The 16,583-nt window shown below is 49.9% G+C and overlaps 8 protein-coding genes across 8 annotated transcripts; 4 read left to right on the top strand and 4 right to left on the bottom strand.

Moving 5' to 3' along the window:
- Window positions 1–69: 69 nt before the first annotated feature.
- COCMIDRAFT_4676 (uncharacterized protein) lies at window positions 70–1,426 on the bottom strand (the record flags this gene model as incomplete). The annotated part of the gene is made up of 3 exons (XM_007689069.1): window positions 70–758; window positions 832–1,269; window positions 1,330–1,426. 3 exons carry the CDS (start codon window positions 1,424–1,426, stop codon window positions 70–72), a joined length of 1,224 nt encoding a protein of 407 aa, XP_007687259.1.
- A 400-nt stretch (window positions 1,427–1,826) lies between these two features.
- On the top strand, window positions 1,827–2,772 carry COCMIDRAFT_36127 (uncharacterized protein; the record flags this gene model as incomplete). The annotated part of the gene is made up of 2 exons (XM_007689097.1): window positions 1,827–1,841; window positions 1,924–2,772. 2 exons carry the CDS (start codon window positions 1,827–1,829, stop codon window positions 2,770–2,772), a joined length of 864 nt encoding a protein of 287 aa, XP_007687287.1.
- Window positions 2,773–2,848: 76 nt separating this feature from the next.
- Window positions 2,849–3,795, bottom strand: COCMIDRAFT_36126 (uncharacterized protein; the record flags this gene model as incomplete). Its single annotated transcript, XM_007689096.1, has 2 exons — window positions 2,849–3,509; window positions 3,575–3,795. The coding sequence occupies 2 exons, from the start codon at window positions 3,793–3,795 to the stop codon at window positions 2,849–2,851; spliced, it is 882 nt and encodes a 293-aa protein (XP_007687286.1).
- A 758-nt stretch (window positions 3,796–4,553) lies between these two features.
- Window positions 4,554–5,340, top strand: COCMIDRAFT_4673 (uncharacterized protein; the record flags this gene model as incomplete). The annotated part of the gene is made up of 2 exons (XM_007689068.1): window positions 4,554–4,675; window positions 4,779–5,340. 2 exons carry the CDS (start codon window positions 4,554–4,556, stop codon window positions 5,338–5,340), a joined length of 684 nt encoding a protein of 227 aa, XP_007687258.1.
- Window positions 5,341–5,498: 158 nt separating this feature from the next.
- Window positions 5,499–6,536, bottom strand: COCMIDRAFT_93461 (carbohydrate esterase family 16 protein; the record flags this gene model as incomplete). The annotated part of the gene is made up of 1 exon (XM_007689112.1): window positions 5,499–6,536. The coding sequence occupies one exon, from the start codon at window positions 6,534–6,536 to the stop codon at window positions 5,499–5,501; it is 1,038 nt and encodes a 345-aa protein (XP_007687302.1).
- Window positions 6,537–7,665: 1,129 nt separating this feature from the next.
- On the top strand, window positions 7,666–9,060 carry COCMIDRAFT_36123 (uncharacterized protein; the record flags this gene model as incomplete). Its single annotated transcript, XM_007689095.1, has 4 exons — window positions 7,666–7,730; window positions 7,825–8,008; window positions 8,052–8,429; window positions 8,479–9,060. The coding sequence occupies 4 exons, from the start codon at window positions 7,666–7,668 to the stop codon at window positions 9,058–9,060; spliced, it is 1,209 nt and encodes a 402-aa protein (XP_007687285.1).
- A 2,033-nt stretch (window positions 9,061–11,093) lies between these two features.
- COCMIDRAFT_4670 (uncharacterized protein) lies at window positions 11,094–13,836 on the top strand (the record flags this gene model as incomplete). The annotated part of the gene is made up of 4 exons (XM_007689067.1): window positions 11,094–11,193; window positions 11,246–11,366; window positions 11,425–11,458; window positions 11,512–13,836. 4 exons carry the CDS (start codon window positions 11,094–11,096, stop codon window positions 13,834–13,836), a joined length of 2,580 nt encoding a protein of 859 aa, XP_007687257.1.
- A 537-nt stretch (window positions 13,837–14,373) lies between these two features.
- Window positions 14,374–16,092, bottom strand: COCMIDRAFT_4669 (glycosyltransferase family 21 protein; the record flags this gene model as incomplete). The annotated part of the gene is made up of 1 exon (XM_007689066.1): window positions 14,374–16,092. The coding sequence occupies one exon, from the start codon at window positions 16,090–16,092 to the stop codon at window positions 14,374–14,376; it is 1,719 nt and encodes a 572-aa protein (XP_007687256.1).
- Between the last annotated feature and the right edge of the window lie 491 nt (window positions 16,093–16,583).

Here is a 16,583-nt window from a genome sequence, read left to right as displayed (position 1 = left end):
AGGCCGTTTTTGTGTATACTTCTACATCTGCATCTACAACAATACTGTCCCATATACCCACTCATATGCTTAGATCATTGGACTTCCACTCGCGAACCCATTCACAACCGCCGTCATGAGCTGGTTTGCAATCGCCGTCTTAGGCGGCAACCTCAGCCCACCCTCCTTATACTCAGGCCCAGGGCCCTCTCCCAGCCCACTCGTCCCCACACGCAACGCCTCCCTAACCTCCTCAGCCGTAAACCACTTTGCATCTTCCAACTCGGCGTCATGGCCCAGATGAATTGTCTCACCCTCCGGAATCGCCTGACCAACCGCACCAATCATGAGGTTAGCAGGGTACGGCCACGGCTGCGTGGAGTGGATAACCACACGACCGAGATGAATACCAGATTCCTCCCAAACCTCGCGACGGACGGCTTCCTCGACGCTCTCGGCTGGCTCGAGGAATCCAGCGAGGGTAGAATACCAGTTCGGGGGCCACCGCTTTTGGCGACCGAGAAGGATCTTTTTGCCGTCGGCGGACACGACAGCCATGATGACAGTGGGGTCGGTACGTGGGAAGGAGAGATTGGAGATTCCCGTGCGGGTGGCGCAGGGTGGTCGCTCGCCTTGATCGATGCTGGATGCAATGTCCTTGGGTGGACAGGTACGCTTGAAACCAGCGTTTACTGAGAGCGTCTTGTAGCCGCATGAAGCGCAGAAAGGGTTTCGGGCGTTCCAGTCGAGGAGGTGGCGGGCTTCGGCGTAGATTGCCGCTGGTGCTTGTCAGTTGCTGGGTTGTTTCTATGTGTTGAAAATGTATAGTATGAGAGGATGGTGATTGCGTACCTTCTTCAGCAGGGAGACTCATATGCATCCGTCCCTTGCTAAAGTCCAATCCTTGCTCTTGGAAGTTCTTGATCAACTCTTCTGCCTTCTCCTTGATGCTTTCTTGCGGTGTGACATCTACGGCGAACCACGGCTGGCCCTTGTAATGCTCCTTGTACTTGAACCCATCTTTCTTCTCGTCTAGACCTAAGAAGATAATCTGTGGTATATATAGAGTCGAATTGTACTGTGCAATGAGATCCTCCTCGGATTTCTCAAACGGATTATCGCCAATGATGGGCTTCACATCCGAGAAAGCACAGCGAGCAAGCTCGGTAGGGGACTTGACGAGCGGCTCGAGCTTGTTGAAGAGAAGGAAGGTAGTGGATGGATGGTGTAGTGCCGAAGACAGAAATTGGTGGTCGGGACGAAGGAAACCCACACGGTTTAATGGGGACCCTGCATGTCATGGTTAGAGATAAGCGTCTCGACGAGTGGATAGACCGCGTGTCCTCGTACCAGAGAAGTAATTGGCTACTTCCTTTCCGAATTTGCGGCTCAGCATCGAATCAACTCCTGGGTGTGCTGGCTCAGGGAGGTCTGGCTGCGGTAGCATCGTACTAGACTATAGGTAATGTGATATGGCACTCTTATCGTGTCGGGCAGTAGCGGAGAAGGAGGAGGAAGCCAATGTATATCTATTGTATGCAGAAAACAATCCTTTAAATGTGCAAACGCAAGGCTTGAACTAGCTCAAACGGATAATGTTATCGCGAACACCCGAAGACGAAGTGCAGGAGAAAAACAAAACCAGCGCTTGACGTAGTGTATATGCACTCTACTTTGCCGTCGTACCCCACAGACGAGGGGCCGCTAATCGGCACGACATTACAAACCCGCCAGCACGCTTGTTCCGACACCTCGGTCCACGTTCCGAAGCTTATCGATTAGTTTATTTGAACTTCTGGCATCATCACCACAGCGCACGACGTGTCGATGGAACAAAGACGGCGGCCATGAGTCAATTCCAAGTATGTAAACGCGCTCCTCGTTGTCTTCTCCAACAAGCGCAACGGGAAATAGACCTGCACGACTGACACGCTTTTTGTCTAGTTTGGCGCAGACTCGCGCTCTGGGTCCAGCGACGACTCTGATGACGACAACATCTCTACCCTTCCCTTTGCGACGCCGCTCCGCCGCTCCGATTTCCTCACTCCGGATTTCTCGCCTGCAAGTTATCTCTCTACTTTACATAACCGTCACCAAACGCTCGAGGACCTACGCTCAGAATTGCGCTCGCGATCCCAGCTTCTGTCCAAGGAGCTTCTCGATCTCGTCAATTCAAACTACCAGGACTTCCTCAACTTAGGAAACAGCTTGAATGGCGGAGAGGAGAAAGTAGAAGAAGTGAGAGTGGGGCTGCTAGGGTTCCGGAAGGAGATTGATGGATTGATGGATGTAGTGGGCAAGAGGGAGGAAGAGGTGCGCGAGCTACTAGAAGAGAAGCGCGACGTCAGGCGTAAAATCGAAGTCGGCAGACTGCTCATAGACTACGATGCTAGGCTCAAAGAACTGGAGGCTGAGCTCATGATCGAGCCATCGGGTCAAGAGCCTATTATAGTCGGAGAAGAGGTCTCGGATAGCGACGAGGATGAGGAAGAAGACGAAGAGGAGGGAAGCTACACCATTTCCGTCGCAAAATTAAGACGAAATGTAGTACATTACCAATTGCTGCTGGGATTGGAAAAAGAACTGGACGAGCATCCTTTTGTCGCGGCGCAGGCTGCAAGGAAAACAAAAGTGCGGACGACCTTGTTGATGGACTTGAGTACCGCATTACGGCAAGCGAAGAGCGCGGGAGCAGAAGGATCAGGGCGCGTTATGAAGATTATGAAGATTTACGCCGACATGGAGGAATCGGCAGAAGCAGTCAAGGTCCTCAAGACATTAAAGTCATCATAATGGGAGATCTTGACACCAGCATAGCGACGGCGTTCGGTATGGTACATTGTTCATACACCCACCCCTAGGGCTACATCTACAAAGGTCCGCTCAGCTCCTTTGGTGCTATCGAATTTGGCCCTCTAAATTCCCCGCTCAAAGTGAAACCCGGCGCATTCGTCGAGCTGAGCACCACCTCGTGAACTTCCTTGCCAATCCGGTCGCTCAATTGTGCCATGTCCTTCTTGAGCGCCTCCATGAATGCTTTGATATTCCTCTGCATCTCATCTGGTGTGAATCCCAATTGCCCTATTGCCATGCGAACAACACCTAGGCGTTCCCTGTATTCGCTTCCTCCCACCATGTTCCTCACACTTGTGCCTACTTGCGTGACTACTGTGCCAGTCTTTGTGCTGGGCATCAAGCCCTTGGGACCCAGCACTCGTCCTAGCCCCGCCTTGTTCATCTTCTGAAGGCTGTCGATGTGGCATATGCACCTATCGAATTCAACGATGCCTTCCTTGATTTGATTGAAGATTTCGTCCTCGCCAACAAGCGCGGCGCCCGCAGCGCGAGCTTCAGCAGCGGCTTTGGAATCCGGTGCGGCAATGACACAGATTCGTATGTCGGTCTTGACGGGATGTGGGAGTCGTAAGCGGTTTCGTACCACGGGGCCGTTTTTCAGCGTACGTAGGCGGACGTGCATCTCGTACTTTGAGGAGGAGGGGTTACGGCCTACTTCGAAGGCGCGGATATATCTATTCCCCAGTTAACACCTGCCCTTGCCAATGAGAGTACCCCAGAGTCCTAGCCGGAGACTTACTGCATCGCATCTATCAGCGAGAATTGATCTGCTTGCTTCAAGTCGTATTGCAGGAATGTGTTCCGCGTCTTCTTCTTTTTCTTCGGCTGTGCTTTGGTTGTTGCGCATCGTATCGTTTGGTACGGTAATGAGGCAATGCGTGGGACTTCGGGCCTCGCAGCGGCGATTGATGAGGTCGCAAGTCGGCCAAAAGGCGCTATTAACGATCGTGGGTGTGCCATTGCGGCGTTGGAGACGTTGATGGTGACTGCGGTGGTGCCAAAAGTTCGCCCGGAGATTCGGGAGTGCCAAGATATGACTGCGCTAACAAAACGTCGTATGCTTCTACTGTCATTGAGTTGACATCTGTACATCACTTGTTTCACAAAGCGGAATTTTTTATAAATTTGCAAATGAACAATATTCATAAATTAGCTTCTTAGCGATTTGGGGTCGATAAAACTATCCTCTCACTTTTCCCACTAGAAGTAATCAGAGTGTGCACAAACGGATAGTTAGGCATAAACATCTGACTTATGAATTAGTAGAGGTTACCAGTACCACTCGTACGACATCTACGATGCGCGACTTATGTCAGACATGTTAACAGGAAAATCTTGTTCTGTAGGAAGATGCATGCACGATCAGAGAATAGATCGTGGGAGCTGGTAAACATCCTAGCAGACACCCCAATCTTACGAAGACAAATTGAGTCATACATTTTCGACAACACAAATTCTATCGCAATTTAAGGCTGACATTTGTTCATTGTTGTGGTATACCGATGTTGGCCTTGAATCTTCGGAATCACTAACCCAAAGCTCAAGGGCGCTTTACCGTTTTCAATCCCTACTGAGTTCTACGAACGCCTATTGGCCAGCATACGGAATAGTCCATCCCGACATGTCTGCCTGAAATCCTATGAGAATACATGTATATATATTCGTTTCATGTTGATGGCAAATCTATAGTTACTTGTATCTCCAGTATTTTAAGCATCATGGAGCAAACTTTGTTCACGCCACAGCTCAAGTTGACGCTCATCACGACGGCGGAAAGAGGGAGCCAGGAACTCGAATGGCTGCATGAGTTACGCAGTGACGAAAAGGCTACATGGTGGAGGTTAGTTTTCACCACTTATCTTCTCTATACGGTAGACCTTTGTCTACTCTTATTCTACACAACAAAATCAACATTCAAAAAGACTGAAACTAATCCTCCAAAGTATCTACGGCCGTTCAAAATCCATCGAAGACACCGAGAAGGTCATGAAAGGAGCATTACCGACTACAGCCAACGAAGACGAAAAGAAATCCTACCGGGCCGTCTACGCCGTTCATGAACTCCTCGCTCCAACCAGCAACTCAACCAGTCAAGAAGACATCCCCGCACGACTGATCGGACTCATCACTCTCCGCTCCATCGACAAGGCCAGTCTCGCTTTACCACCTCACATATTCCCTGACTCCATCCACTCCCCAGATTGTCTAGTCGTTGAGCTCGGATACCAATTCCTGCCTGCCGCGTGGGGCAAAGGATTCGGAACACAAGCCGTAACTAAAGTCTTCGACGCATGTCAGCGTGAGCAAAAAATCTGGGACAATTACCAAAAGGTGTTCATTAGGGCGATTGTGAATGGCGAGAATCCGGCTAGTATGCGTGTTTTGATCAAGAGTGGTATGAAGGAGCTGGCGGTGCATGTCTGGGATGGCGATCGGATATGGCTTGGGGGCAAGTGGAGGACTACGGATAAACTTCATATCTTTGGGAAATTTGTGAAAGAGTGAGGATGGTTTGGCTTGCTGGTACAGTGTATACAGTGGTGACTCTAGTTATTATAAATCATTGGCCTTGTCTGGTAGACTCAATTTGAGAAAAAGAAAACTGAGCTTGATCGACGTTGCATATCTTGAATGAAGTGATTACTGGTTGCTATGTATAAACACTATTCATGTGATTGCTCCAGCAGCCACTTTCTCAAAACATCCGTCATAATCTCGTGCGTCCGACTCGTCAAATGCCCTGAGTTATACCAAAAGTAAGTATCCAATTCCGTGCATCCATATTTCCCAGGGTTAGTCAGAATATCTGGTTGATTATATCCTGGGCAATAGCCCGTCACGTTCTTGAACCCATACTCCTGATATCGATCCAACACATCATTCAGAACAGTATTAACATCGAATTGCAGAACCGCCGCATCGCAATGCTTTTGCGCAAACCCATCTGCATATGCAGCCTGGATATCGTTGAACAGTTCCACGAGCGAAGCATTGACGTTAGGTGTACCCGGTCCACGATCCAAAGGTGGGAGATTCATGAACAGAAAATTCCTATATCCCAGACTGTACACTTTTTCCACATTCTTGAAAACGTTTTCCTGCACCTTCTTGTAGGCTGGCGTGAAAGTAGCGTTTTTGCCCTGCGTAGCGACAAGGTCATTGATATCGTTGATACCGATCCAAACAGCCACCAGCGTATGCTTCTTATCCAGATGAATGGATTTGAGTGCGGGGTTACCGTAAGAAACGAATTGCTCGACTTGGCGCTCCAGGGAAACGGTGTGATTGTGATGAAGTGGTGTGAAGCCAGCTTCCTCAATCGTGTTGGCGCCTGCATAAGCAAAGTCCCAGAGTTGGATGTCGCATTCTTGTGGATCATGTAGCCCGTCTTCTACACCGCAGTCAGTCAGAAACTCGACCCAATTGGGTCCACCTTCTGCTGTTCCAGTGAGGTTCTGTATGATGCGGTTGGAAACGAGTTGCGCGGGTGTAAAGGGCAGGTTCAATTCGTCGCCAATGAATGAGTAGTTGGGGTGGCCGAGGGCGCCTTGAATGAATGTGTAGCTGTCACCAAAAGCTATCAGAGAGTCTACAGCAGTCCAGTCGAAAGTGGGCTTTCTAGCATTTGGAGATACTGGTATCGCTGCTGCGATGCTGGCGCAGGTGGCCAATGCGAGACGCGAAGTTGTGGATAGCTTCATGGCAGATAAATGTAATCATGAAAAAGGATTTGCTTTTTATTTTCATATTCGACATAACAGCTATAAATCACCCCCCCTGCCTTCGTATTTACCCACGCGGGGCTCGGATAATAGTGAAGCCACGGGTTAATTGTGTCCGAAAGAGAGTGACTCGGATAATTTAGGCATACGTAGATCTGCCTAGATTAGAACAGGGCCAGTTAAGGTATACGGAAACCAGGGTAACGTAACAACTTGCAGTATACATGTGCAGTAGCCTGTCTCTTCGTAGATACAACATCTTGATATTTAAGATATTGATATCTCCCAACGATGATATATAGGAGTCTATTTTCTTTTTAGGTTTAAATTCATTTGGTAATAGCTTAGCAGATAGTATCTACATAATAGTCTTGGTCATTCTCGCGTTGCGCTCTTCGCTCGCATCACTATGCAGATTCAATACTCACTTGTACATCATTAGTTTGTGATTGGTGGACTCTACCCCACACTTACCTAGATAACTCGCTACTAGTCGAAGAAGTTGATTGGTTGCGTAGCTTGGATCGAAGCGGGGGTTACCTAGCGAATCATAATCAAGTACATAACCAAAGAGCTGACTACCATGCACTCTTCACCAGTTTGCTATGTTCCACAACAAGGCTCAACCAGCGTGCTTGCTGTGTCACTGTGCTGTCCAGCCACATGAACGCGTCGCAGCAGGTATGCATTTCTCAAACTCTAAGACGGACGACTGACCAGCGAAAGCCTTACAGGACATCCAGCAACCTTTATTTCCCCTGTACAGACAATTGTTTTGCCAAAAAACGCATTGCTATCAATGTCTATTAGACACCGGTCCGAGATCTCACTGCGTTCATCGTGATTGCTATCAGTATTACCGTCATCTCTTTCCCGAATCACAACGACTACGACTTCGGGATCTGCTCGAACTGTGGCCCGACAATTTAGACTTCCTCAGTCGCCACAACGCCGAGAGAGAAAAACATGCCTACGAAGAATATTTCCCTCGTCCAGAAGCGGGATTATTCGCGCATATCACAAAGGATAACTTCGGGAACTTCCTCCGGTTGATAGCTGAGAAAGTACCACAAGAGCTTGTGCTAGATATCGCAGGATTCTCGTGGCCATGCGCCTTACAAAAACCAGCGACAATCTTCAGGGAAGGCCAGTCCTTACTGGATTTTGCAAGAAGTCAGAAGAGCGACCATCTTGAAGTCCTAACTTTCGCAGGAGAGGTAGCCCTGGTTCGTTACTGCAATTTCTTAGGACACCGCTATGCAACGAGTGTTGCCTTTCAAGAAAATACAGTCGTCGATTGTCAAAACGTCCTTTCTGTTGCCGTAACGCGGGATGAAGTAGGCGTGCTTGACATAAACTTCCAAGGTCAATTTCAGTACTCACGGCCTGGTCTTTGGTACCGATTTATCCAGGTCGAGACAGACAATCTGGAGCTTTGCGTTTCCACCAAGGTATGAAGCACGCAATCACGAAGTCAGTCACTGACATAGCCAGAACATCATTATGGATGTCGAGCTGGCAAGCATATATGCTCCGTTTTGGAATCCCTACTGGAATTACCAATTTCTATCTCAACCGGAAGTACGTGCATGGTATGCTCGCGATTGCCAAACATCTCTTCCTCAACGTATGAGGTATGTGGAGCTCAATGACGACATACAAGGAATCATTGTTGGTTGCTGTATAGATGGTTTCGCGAGCCTTGAAACCTATGACGGTAGTGGTAAACCACACAGCTCTGCTCGAGCCATGGACAAGTTTTCAACACGCACTACATACATTCGTTTTCCTCTTGCCCAGGGCGAGTTCATTACCGCTGCATGGATTCGTGAGCCGACCGATAATTCCAGCTTTCGCCAGTCAATTCTCGTGGTAAGTGGCATATTTGTTTGTGTGCATAACAAGGCTTATATCGAAACAGTTGAGCACATCCTTCCAGCGCACGTGTACCTTTGGGCATTACGTGCCTAGGGAAGACGAGTCTCGATACCGGTACGAACCGCTCGTTGAGCACAACACCCATCAAATCACGGGTTTCTGCTACAACGACAACGGGAACTCGTCTTCGCGACAAAAATACATTGGCGTCACTCACGACGAGAAGCCAATCGAACCGCTACCCGATCCGCCTTGGCAAGCCGCGTTTACGCCCCCAAATCATTGGATACCGCAGTGGTTCATGTCTTCTGCGTGTCTTGCTGGGGCAATCCGCGTACAGACATTTGTAAATAACAAAGAATCCCACAGACCGACCATGGGGATGTTGCTCTCGTATGAAAGCCATCAAGAGTCAATAGGGCAATATAGATTTGACTGGGATGTCGAGGATCTTGATGTGACAGCACCGATGTATTTCTTTTCTGGAGATACTAAATTCGGTCCTTACGTAAAGGTCATTTGCAACGGCGAGGAGAAGCCGGATTGGAAAAAGATTCCTCGGACGGCAAGGCTCGTGTGGTGGTTTACGGCTGTTTGTTCGGATTTAGATGTGCTTACAACGTAGTTTGGGAGCACAGAGCGTGGATCCCAACGCAGTTAGTTTTTTTTTCTCTTCTTCCGAAATTGATTTCATCCTGGTTGGTAGTAACGCTACAATGCAACAAAATATGATTGATGATAAACGACAAAAAGTCCATGCATAGCGTCTCCTGTGGGGAACGCTGGCATCCCGCTGGGCTGTGACAATACGAACACTTTTACTAAGAGCTTGGCATACCAGTCCCATTCCAGTCATGATAAATATCAAGCTGTCCATGTACGAGTAGTCGTATGTGAGGCTACGGTCCGAATGGTACACCGGACATTACTCACACAAGTCATCCGAGGGTCCAGTGCACACACACACACACGTCTCCTACGCATCCATGTCTCTAGTTATCACACCACAGCCATGACGCTTTCTTGTCGTTTCCCCCTTCTCTCCTCGGAACAGGGCACTTGCCGCTTCTGAACCCCCCCACCCCGCGGATACCGGGATCCGAAGCGGGCAGACCACTTGTTTTAGTGTTGAGGCTTACACCCGGGGGGCATTTGTGCGTTTGTGAGGCGGTGAAGCCATGGTATACTTATATATTACACACAATGTGTATTATACGGGGAAAGGGCGAATGGCGAAGGGGGGGGGTTTTTTTTTTAAAAAAAAAGGGCGAAGGGTAAAAAAAAAGAGGGAAGGGTGGTTGGTGGTTCTGGCCTATCGGATTTCATGGTTTTGATGGTTATATATATTGACTCGAACAAATCTGAGTTGGATGGGGCGGTGTGGCGCACGACTTGTGTGTGGCGCAGCACGTGTAAGGGAAGGCGGGATAAGGAGAGGGGGAGGGCCAGCAAATGGCCATTCCTGCTTATCATCAATTTTCGGCCGATGCGCCGGGTGTCACAGACTCTTTTTGCTTGGGGCAGACGAGAAAGAGAGGGCTTGCGGTGAGGTGAGGTGGTTTTGTTTCAAGGGTTTAGGGCTTGGGGCTGGGGCTGGGCATTGGTGTTGGCATGGTTGGGTGGAAAGTTTGTTTGGCGAATGGGATTGGATGGGGAGGGTTTGTGATGTCAGAGGTAAGGATGAGATGGCGAGAAAGGCGGAATATGCGGGATAGGCGAAGATTCAAGGGGAGCTGGGTAATTGGGCTACGGCACATGGGCTACGGCAGGTGGAAGACATGGTGAGATGTGACAACACATCTAGGTTGGATTGCTCCGAAGTGTCGAGGTGCATGATACGAGGGGTTGAAGAGGGTGTGGAGGGGGGGTGATCTAGCATGCGTGGTTTTTTTGGGGGGGTGTTGGAGTGGGAATTTGTTTACACGTGGTGTGTAGATCGAAGATGGATGGGGGAAGCAAGATCTATCGTCGCTGTGTAACGGTAAGTAGTACAACCCACGTACGTCGTGTGTAGTAGTAGAGTAGCATGTAAAAGTGTGGCGTAACACAACGGTACGTACTCTGCAAGTCTCCAGTACAGGGGTAAAGCGGGCATAATAAAACTTCCCGGGCCCGCGCGCACGAATGAATGCATACTAAAACCCAAAGGCCTGGGCGGGCGCACGACGCCCCTCAGACGCCCCTTGGCATCATCGCGCCTCACACCGCGATAAGCCGGGAAATCCATTCGCAATGTTCATCTGGAACCACCCCCGGTTTCCACCCAACCGTGGTTTGGAATTTTCTCGCCCTCAGCCCTCTTGCCTCTCCACCCCCCCTTTTTTATATCAAGGAACCATGTCCGTTACCCACAATGCTCTTAAACGGTCCTTTGTTGCGACGCGCTATCGGGTCGGTCCGTTGATGTAATGCTCTCCTTCTGCCACCGCCGCCGCCGCTGATTAACGAACGCTTGACCAACTCAGCTTTCATTGCTGTCCGCGCATTGTCCCCCCATCATAACTGGCTGTGCTTCCGTCGTCTTTGTGACTAGATCGGAACTCTTTTTTTTTCTCCTTATCCTTTTTCTGATTTGCTGTGCAACGGGACGATCGACACCCGACGGCTTTTCTATAGTCACGCGTTTTCTTTCGCCTATAGGGCGTTCGCAGGGCAATCATGTTCGGCCCCTGGTTGTCCTTCTTTGCATGGCTGAAGCAGCGCACTCCGCCGTCGCTCAAGGTACTCACGCCGAATGCTAATTTTATCACACTTCACTGTATGTATGCGATTAGAGAAAAACCTTGACGTGTATACTTACGAATGGGTAGATGGATACATCATCTCGTGGACGCTCATCGGCTCCGTCATCATGTATGGCAATGGCCGCATCCCATATATCGATGCGCTCTTCTTTGCCAGTGGCGCAGCAACACAGAGTGGTCTAAACACGTATGTATAAAAAAAAAGTCTTGGGCGCATGGTGATCCCAAACTGACGGATTGCGTAGAGTTGATGTCAATAACCTCGCTTTGTATCAGCAGGTACGCGCACGACCGGAATACTAGGAGATCAACATTTTTCTGACCAACTGCAGATCACGCTATATCTCATGACATGTCTATGCACGCCCATCTTCATCCACAGCTCTGTCGTCGTCGTCCGTCTATACTGGTTCGAAAAGCGGTTTCAAAACATTGTGCTGGAAAGGGGTAGCAGGAGCGGCCGGACGCGAACATTGTCGAGGCGCAAGAGCGAGATGGACAAAACCAATGGCGCGGATCCGGGACAAGAAGAGCAGGCGGTTGGCTCGCGCGAAATCCGCGTCATGAGGGACTCCAATGGACATACGCAGGGCGGCACAATTGAAAATGATATCGCGTTTAGCGATGGACTGGATTATACTGGCAACGGCATTCGTCCCAGACGGCGGTCGAGTTCGAGTGAAGATGACATGCCACCGTTTCGCCCACAGACTCCGCCGCAAAGTACTCCAGCAGGCATTGTATGGGCGGATAATCTCAACACACCAGCGAATCAGAAACCAATCAGAAGTTCGGTCGAAGAATCTCCTGGCAGCCGGCTTCCCGAGATTAATAAAGAAAAGAGTATTGCATTTGTGGAGGCTCAGCGCAATCCGACGACACGGAACAAGTTGCGCATTCCAGGCCCGCGCGACTTTGATCAAGGTCTTATTCCAGAAGCAGTCGAGGGCGAGGGAGAACTCGATCGAGTTGCGAGTAGAATGTCGCAGGATTCTCGTGCACAACCTGTCCAGAAGAACAGGCGCTCCAACTCGCTCCCTTTTGCTTTGAGTGGAGACGACCGGGCTTTGAAGAATCACATCACCATCGACGTCCCTGATAGACAACGACCCAACGGACATTCTGTCTACGACCGATCAAGAACAAACGAAGTCGACCCCAGTGGACCTTCAGCGTCGATGCAGCTCCGTAACAGATCGCGCACAAGGACCTTTGCAAGCTTTCTTTCTAGGAATAAGGATGAAGACGAAGACCCAATGCCCTATCTCAGCTGGACACCTACTATAGGACGCAACTCCAACTTTGTTGATTTGACCGAGGAGCAAAGAGAGGAGCTGGGCGGTATCGAGTACCGGGCTTTGAAATTGCTAGCAGTCATTCTTACCGTCTTCTACCTTGGCTGGCACATTGTTGGAGTCATCTCCCTGGCGCCATGGATTTCGCATCGTGCCCAGTACAGGGCGGTTGTGGAGAAAGTTGGTGTTCACCCGACTTGGTGGGGCTTCTTCACTTCTGCGTCGCTGTTCAACGATCTTGGATTCACTCTTACTCCGGACTCGATGGTTTCTTTTCAATTGACGGTCTGGCCCCTGCTCATCGGTACTTTCCTCATCATCATCGGAAACACGGGATTCCCTTGCATGCTCCGTTTTACCATCTGGATCTACTCCAAGTTGGTGCCCAAGGGCAGTGGTATATGGGAGGAACTCCGTTTCTTGCTTGACCACCCCCGTCGATGCTTCACGCTGCTGTTCCCTAGCCAGGCGAACTGGTGGCTCTTCTGGATCCTGATTATCCTCAACGGCGTCGATCTTATCTTCTTCATCATCCTCGATCTCGACGACCCAACCGTCACCTCCCTCTCGGGCGGCCACCGCTTCCTCGCCGGTCTCTTCCAAGCCGCCTCGACCCGCACCGCCGGTTTCGCCGTCGTCAACATCGCCGACCTGCACCCCGCCGTCCAAGTCAGCTACCTAATCATGATGTACATCTCCATCTTCCCCATCGCCATGTCCATCCGTCAATCCAATGTCTACGAAGAAAAATCCCTTGGCGTCTGGGCCGACAACGAACTCGACGACGCAAAATCCAGCTACCTCTCCCACCATCTCCGCCGCCAACTCTCCTTCGACCTCTGGTTCGTCTTCCTCGGCTTCTTCCTCATCGCCATCATCGAAGGCGCCCGCCTCGAAAACACAAACGAATACGCCTTCTCCCTCTTCTCCGTCCTCTTCGAAATCGTCTCCGCATACGGCACCGTAGGCCTCAGCCAGGGCTACCCGGGCACCAACGCCTCTTTTTCCGCACAATTCAAACCTCTTTCTAAACTCATCATCATCGCCATGCAAATCCGCGGCCGCCATCGCGGTCTCCCTTACGCCCTTGACCGCGCCATCTTGCTCCCCTCGGAAACTCGGTACCAGAAGGAGAACGAGGAGGCGACGCGAAGGGCCCGCCGCGGTAGTAACGCCGTCGACATGGGTTTCGGCTATAGTACCGATCGCATTACCCGTACCGGCACCATGCTCAGTCGTCGTAGCACTGCGAGTGTGAATGGGGAGAGGGTTGTTACCGAGACGCGGCCAGAGCAGCTAAAGAGGATTCTTAGTGGTGCTTTTACCGCCGGTCCGACGGGCTTGAGAGAAAAGACAAACTAGAGATATACGTCCTGTTGTTGTCGTTGTTGATCTTGTTGTTTGTTTGTTTTGTTTTTTTTTCTCTATCGAGCGCAAGTTCTATATACGTACATGCTTTTTTTTGTCTTTTTTTTGGTTTTTGGTTAACTACTACTACTACTAGATAGAACTGGGGATTATGGGTTCAAAGCTCTAGTCCTTGTCATGAGCGGTTTGTTTTGTTTTTTTTCCCATGTTGGGACCGACTTTTAAAGTTAGGATAGGCATTTTTTTTTGGAAAGGGGAGAATTATATTCCAAGGTTCTTTTTTTTTTCCATATATAGGTATGAATGGGTTAGTTTATACGAATACGATTGAGGAGAGGGCGGGGGTGTGCTCTCTTTTGAGCAAAAACTTTCTCCCATGGTTCGAGTATCTTCGTCTAAGTTTTATTGGTGAAGAAAAGAAAAAAAAGTCAATGCAGTCAGATATGTCGTATGGAGAATTGGACTGATAATTACTAAACATGCTTGGAATGCTACTACTTCACAATATACAAAGAAAAAACTCTACCACCATTACTTCTTATCATCCTTCTTTTCATCAGGCAAAATCTCATGAACCTTGGTATCAAGCCCAACCCAAAACTTCCTTCCGCGCCACTCCACCGTGACCCCGCCCCAGAACGCCGTAACCCACACAGGTAGCGCAAAAGCCTCGCGACCAAGCCACGCGAAGAAGAAGTCTTTGAAACTTCGTCTTGCGCCGTCGAGTAAGCTAGGCTCGGCAGACGCTGCTTTATCCTTGCTAAGCAAAGGCTTCGCCGCCTCATCCGTAGACCGATGGTACGCAAACGCTGAACGCTGTGGAAGCACGAAATCAGGAGTGTCCGGATCGATTTCTACTGTCTTGGCAGAGTGTAGGAGGAGATACTGGATGTAATCTACCAGACACCACGCTGCCATATGCGCGAGCCAGACCAGGAAGAAAGATAGCCATGTGGGTGGGATACCGAGGTTTGCGAAGAAAGGCAAGGCAGTAAGAGCGTAAGCGCCGTAGAGACCGCAGAGAATGCTTTCGGTGCCTGGTTCGACAAATGTGGCGAGTGTGACTGTGAATTTGCGCACACGGAGCCAGCGAATGCGGCGGTGGAGGTAGGCGGCGACGGAAGTGTGACTGATGGGTTGGAAGCAGAAGTCGCCAAAGAGCATTGCGTGTTTGCCCCATTTTTCCTTCGCTTTTCCTGGTTCGGGTTTGTAGTTGGGCTGTTCAAAGGCCTGAGGTTGTTTCCAGAGGGCGTCTCCAATGAGGTGGTCTTCACAGATGTTGTCCGAGAAAAAATCTATGCCAGCGGCGCGGTCGGGGTTTGAGGAGGTAACGTAATTTAGTTGTGAACGGCGGAACATGGTGCTTTTGCCCATGATGCAAGGGGCTACAGCGACTGTGTTGATGGCTTGGTAGAATTTCGCATGTGCGGATGACATGAAGGCTTCGTCCAGGCGACCTCCACCACGTTGGAGGAGCTTACTGATGGTGCTACGGGAATGGTTACGGGGATCAGAAGAAGTAGATACTGCAATGCTTGTTGGTATTGCAGCCGCAGCTGGTTTCCCTCCAAGTAGTTCCTTTCTGTCCTTGAGCGAGAGATCCTGCGAGTCGAGGTCTACCGTGAGCGGCGTCTGGTGCACGAATTTGTACTTTGTCTTGCTGTGCCCGTTACGACCCTCCCCAAAGCCACATAGTAGATCCACCAAGCGGCCGCATACACCTTTTCCAACCCAAACATTGCAATCCAGTATCCACACAATATCGCCTTTGGCCTCCCTATAAGCGCGGCTCATGTTCCTGATCTTTGGATTGGGCCCCAGTGCATTATTGTTTTTGAGCAGCATTGGGTCCTCATCCTCAACCAATATATGTGCATCGACATCTGGAAAGTCTTTGCATAGGCGCTCTAGAATCGGAAAGGCAGGATCGGATCGTTCGGGAACGCAGAAGACGGTGTTGATTTTGTTCTTGGGGTACGTTTGGCAGAGGGTCGCTGCGAGGCATTCGTAGAGTCTTGGATCGAGACCCTTGACCGGTCGTATGACTGTAACATGAGGCACCTTTTCCTCATCCAACGCGGTCACGCATGTTGCTGGCTGTGGCCTCTTCCAGTAGTATCGGAACAGTTGGATGAAGCCAATAGCGCAGACGTTCCATACTACCACCCACCAAATTAGGCAGCCAGTCGCGACAATAAAGCGCAACTGAGAGACATCGTCTCGGATCGCAGGGTCAGACGCGCGAAGCATGCGCGAAGATTGTTGCAGAGACCGTATACGTAAAGGTGGGATGTTGACGAATCTCGGAGCGCGGAGGTTGCGGAGTTTGACGTAAAGGAGTGACAGCTTGCCAAGACCACACCACGCAGGTACCTCGAAAAGAATACAATTAGTGTCAACGCAGGTACAGGGCGAGGAAAAGGAGGGAGAGACGGCGCCTTTGTATTGTTGTACTGTGTAGGGGGTGAAGAAGACCTGTGCCTATTCGACGTCACCGCCGGTGAAATTGCTTGCTGAGATCAGCGCGCTACAACCACCAATTGTTCAAACACAGGATCCCATGTCTCTTTGCCGTCATCAAGTAAGCAGAAAGTAACACGTATAACGTGTATCACCAGTGTGCGCCCCACCCCAGTGTGCGCCCCACAAAATCCTAGTACCTCACCTTCGTAATAGTATTACGCAACACTACCACTATTTTTATTATTAAGTAGAATAAGATATTATTTAATAGACTCGTC

This window comes from Bipolaris oryzae (genome assembly GCF_000523455.1).
Source record: "Bipolaris oryzae ATCC 44560 unplaced genomic scaffold scaffold_52, whole genome shotgun sequence".
Taxonomy (NCBI): Eukaryota; Fungi; Ascomycota; class Dothideomycetes; order Pleosporales; family Pleosporaceae; genus Bipolaris; species Bipolaris oryzae.
Note: the sequence above shows the minus strand (reverse complement) of the source record. Positions and strands in the feature narration are given on the sequence as shown.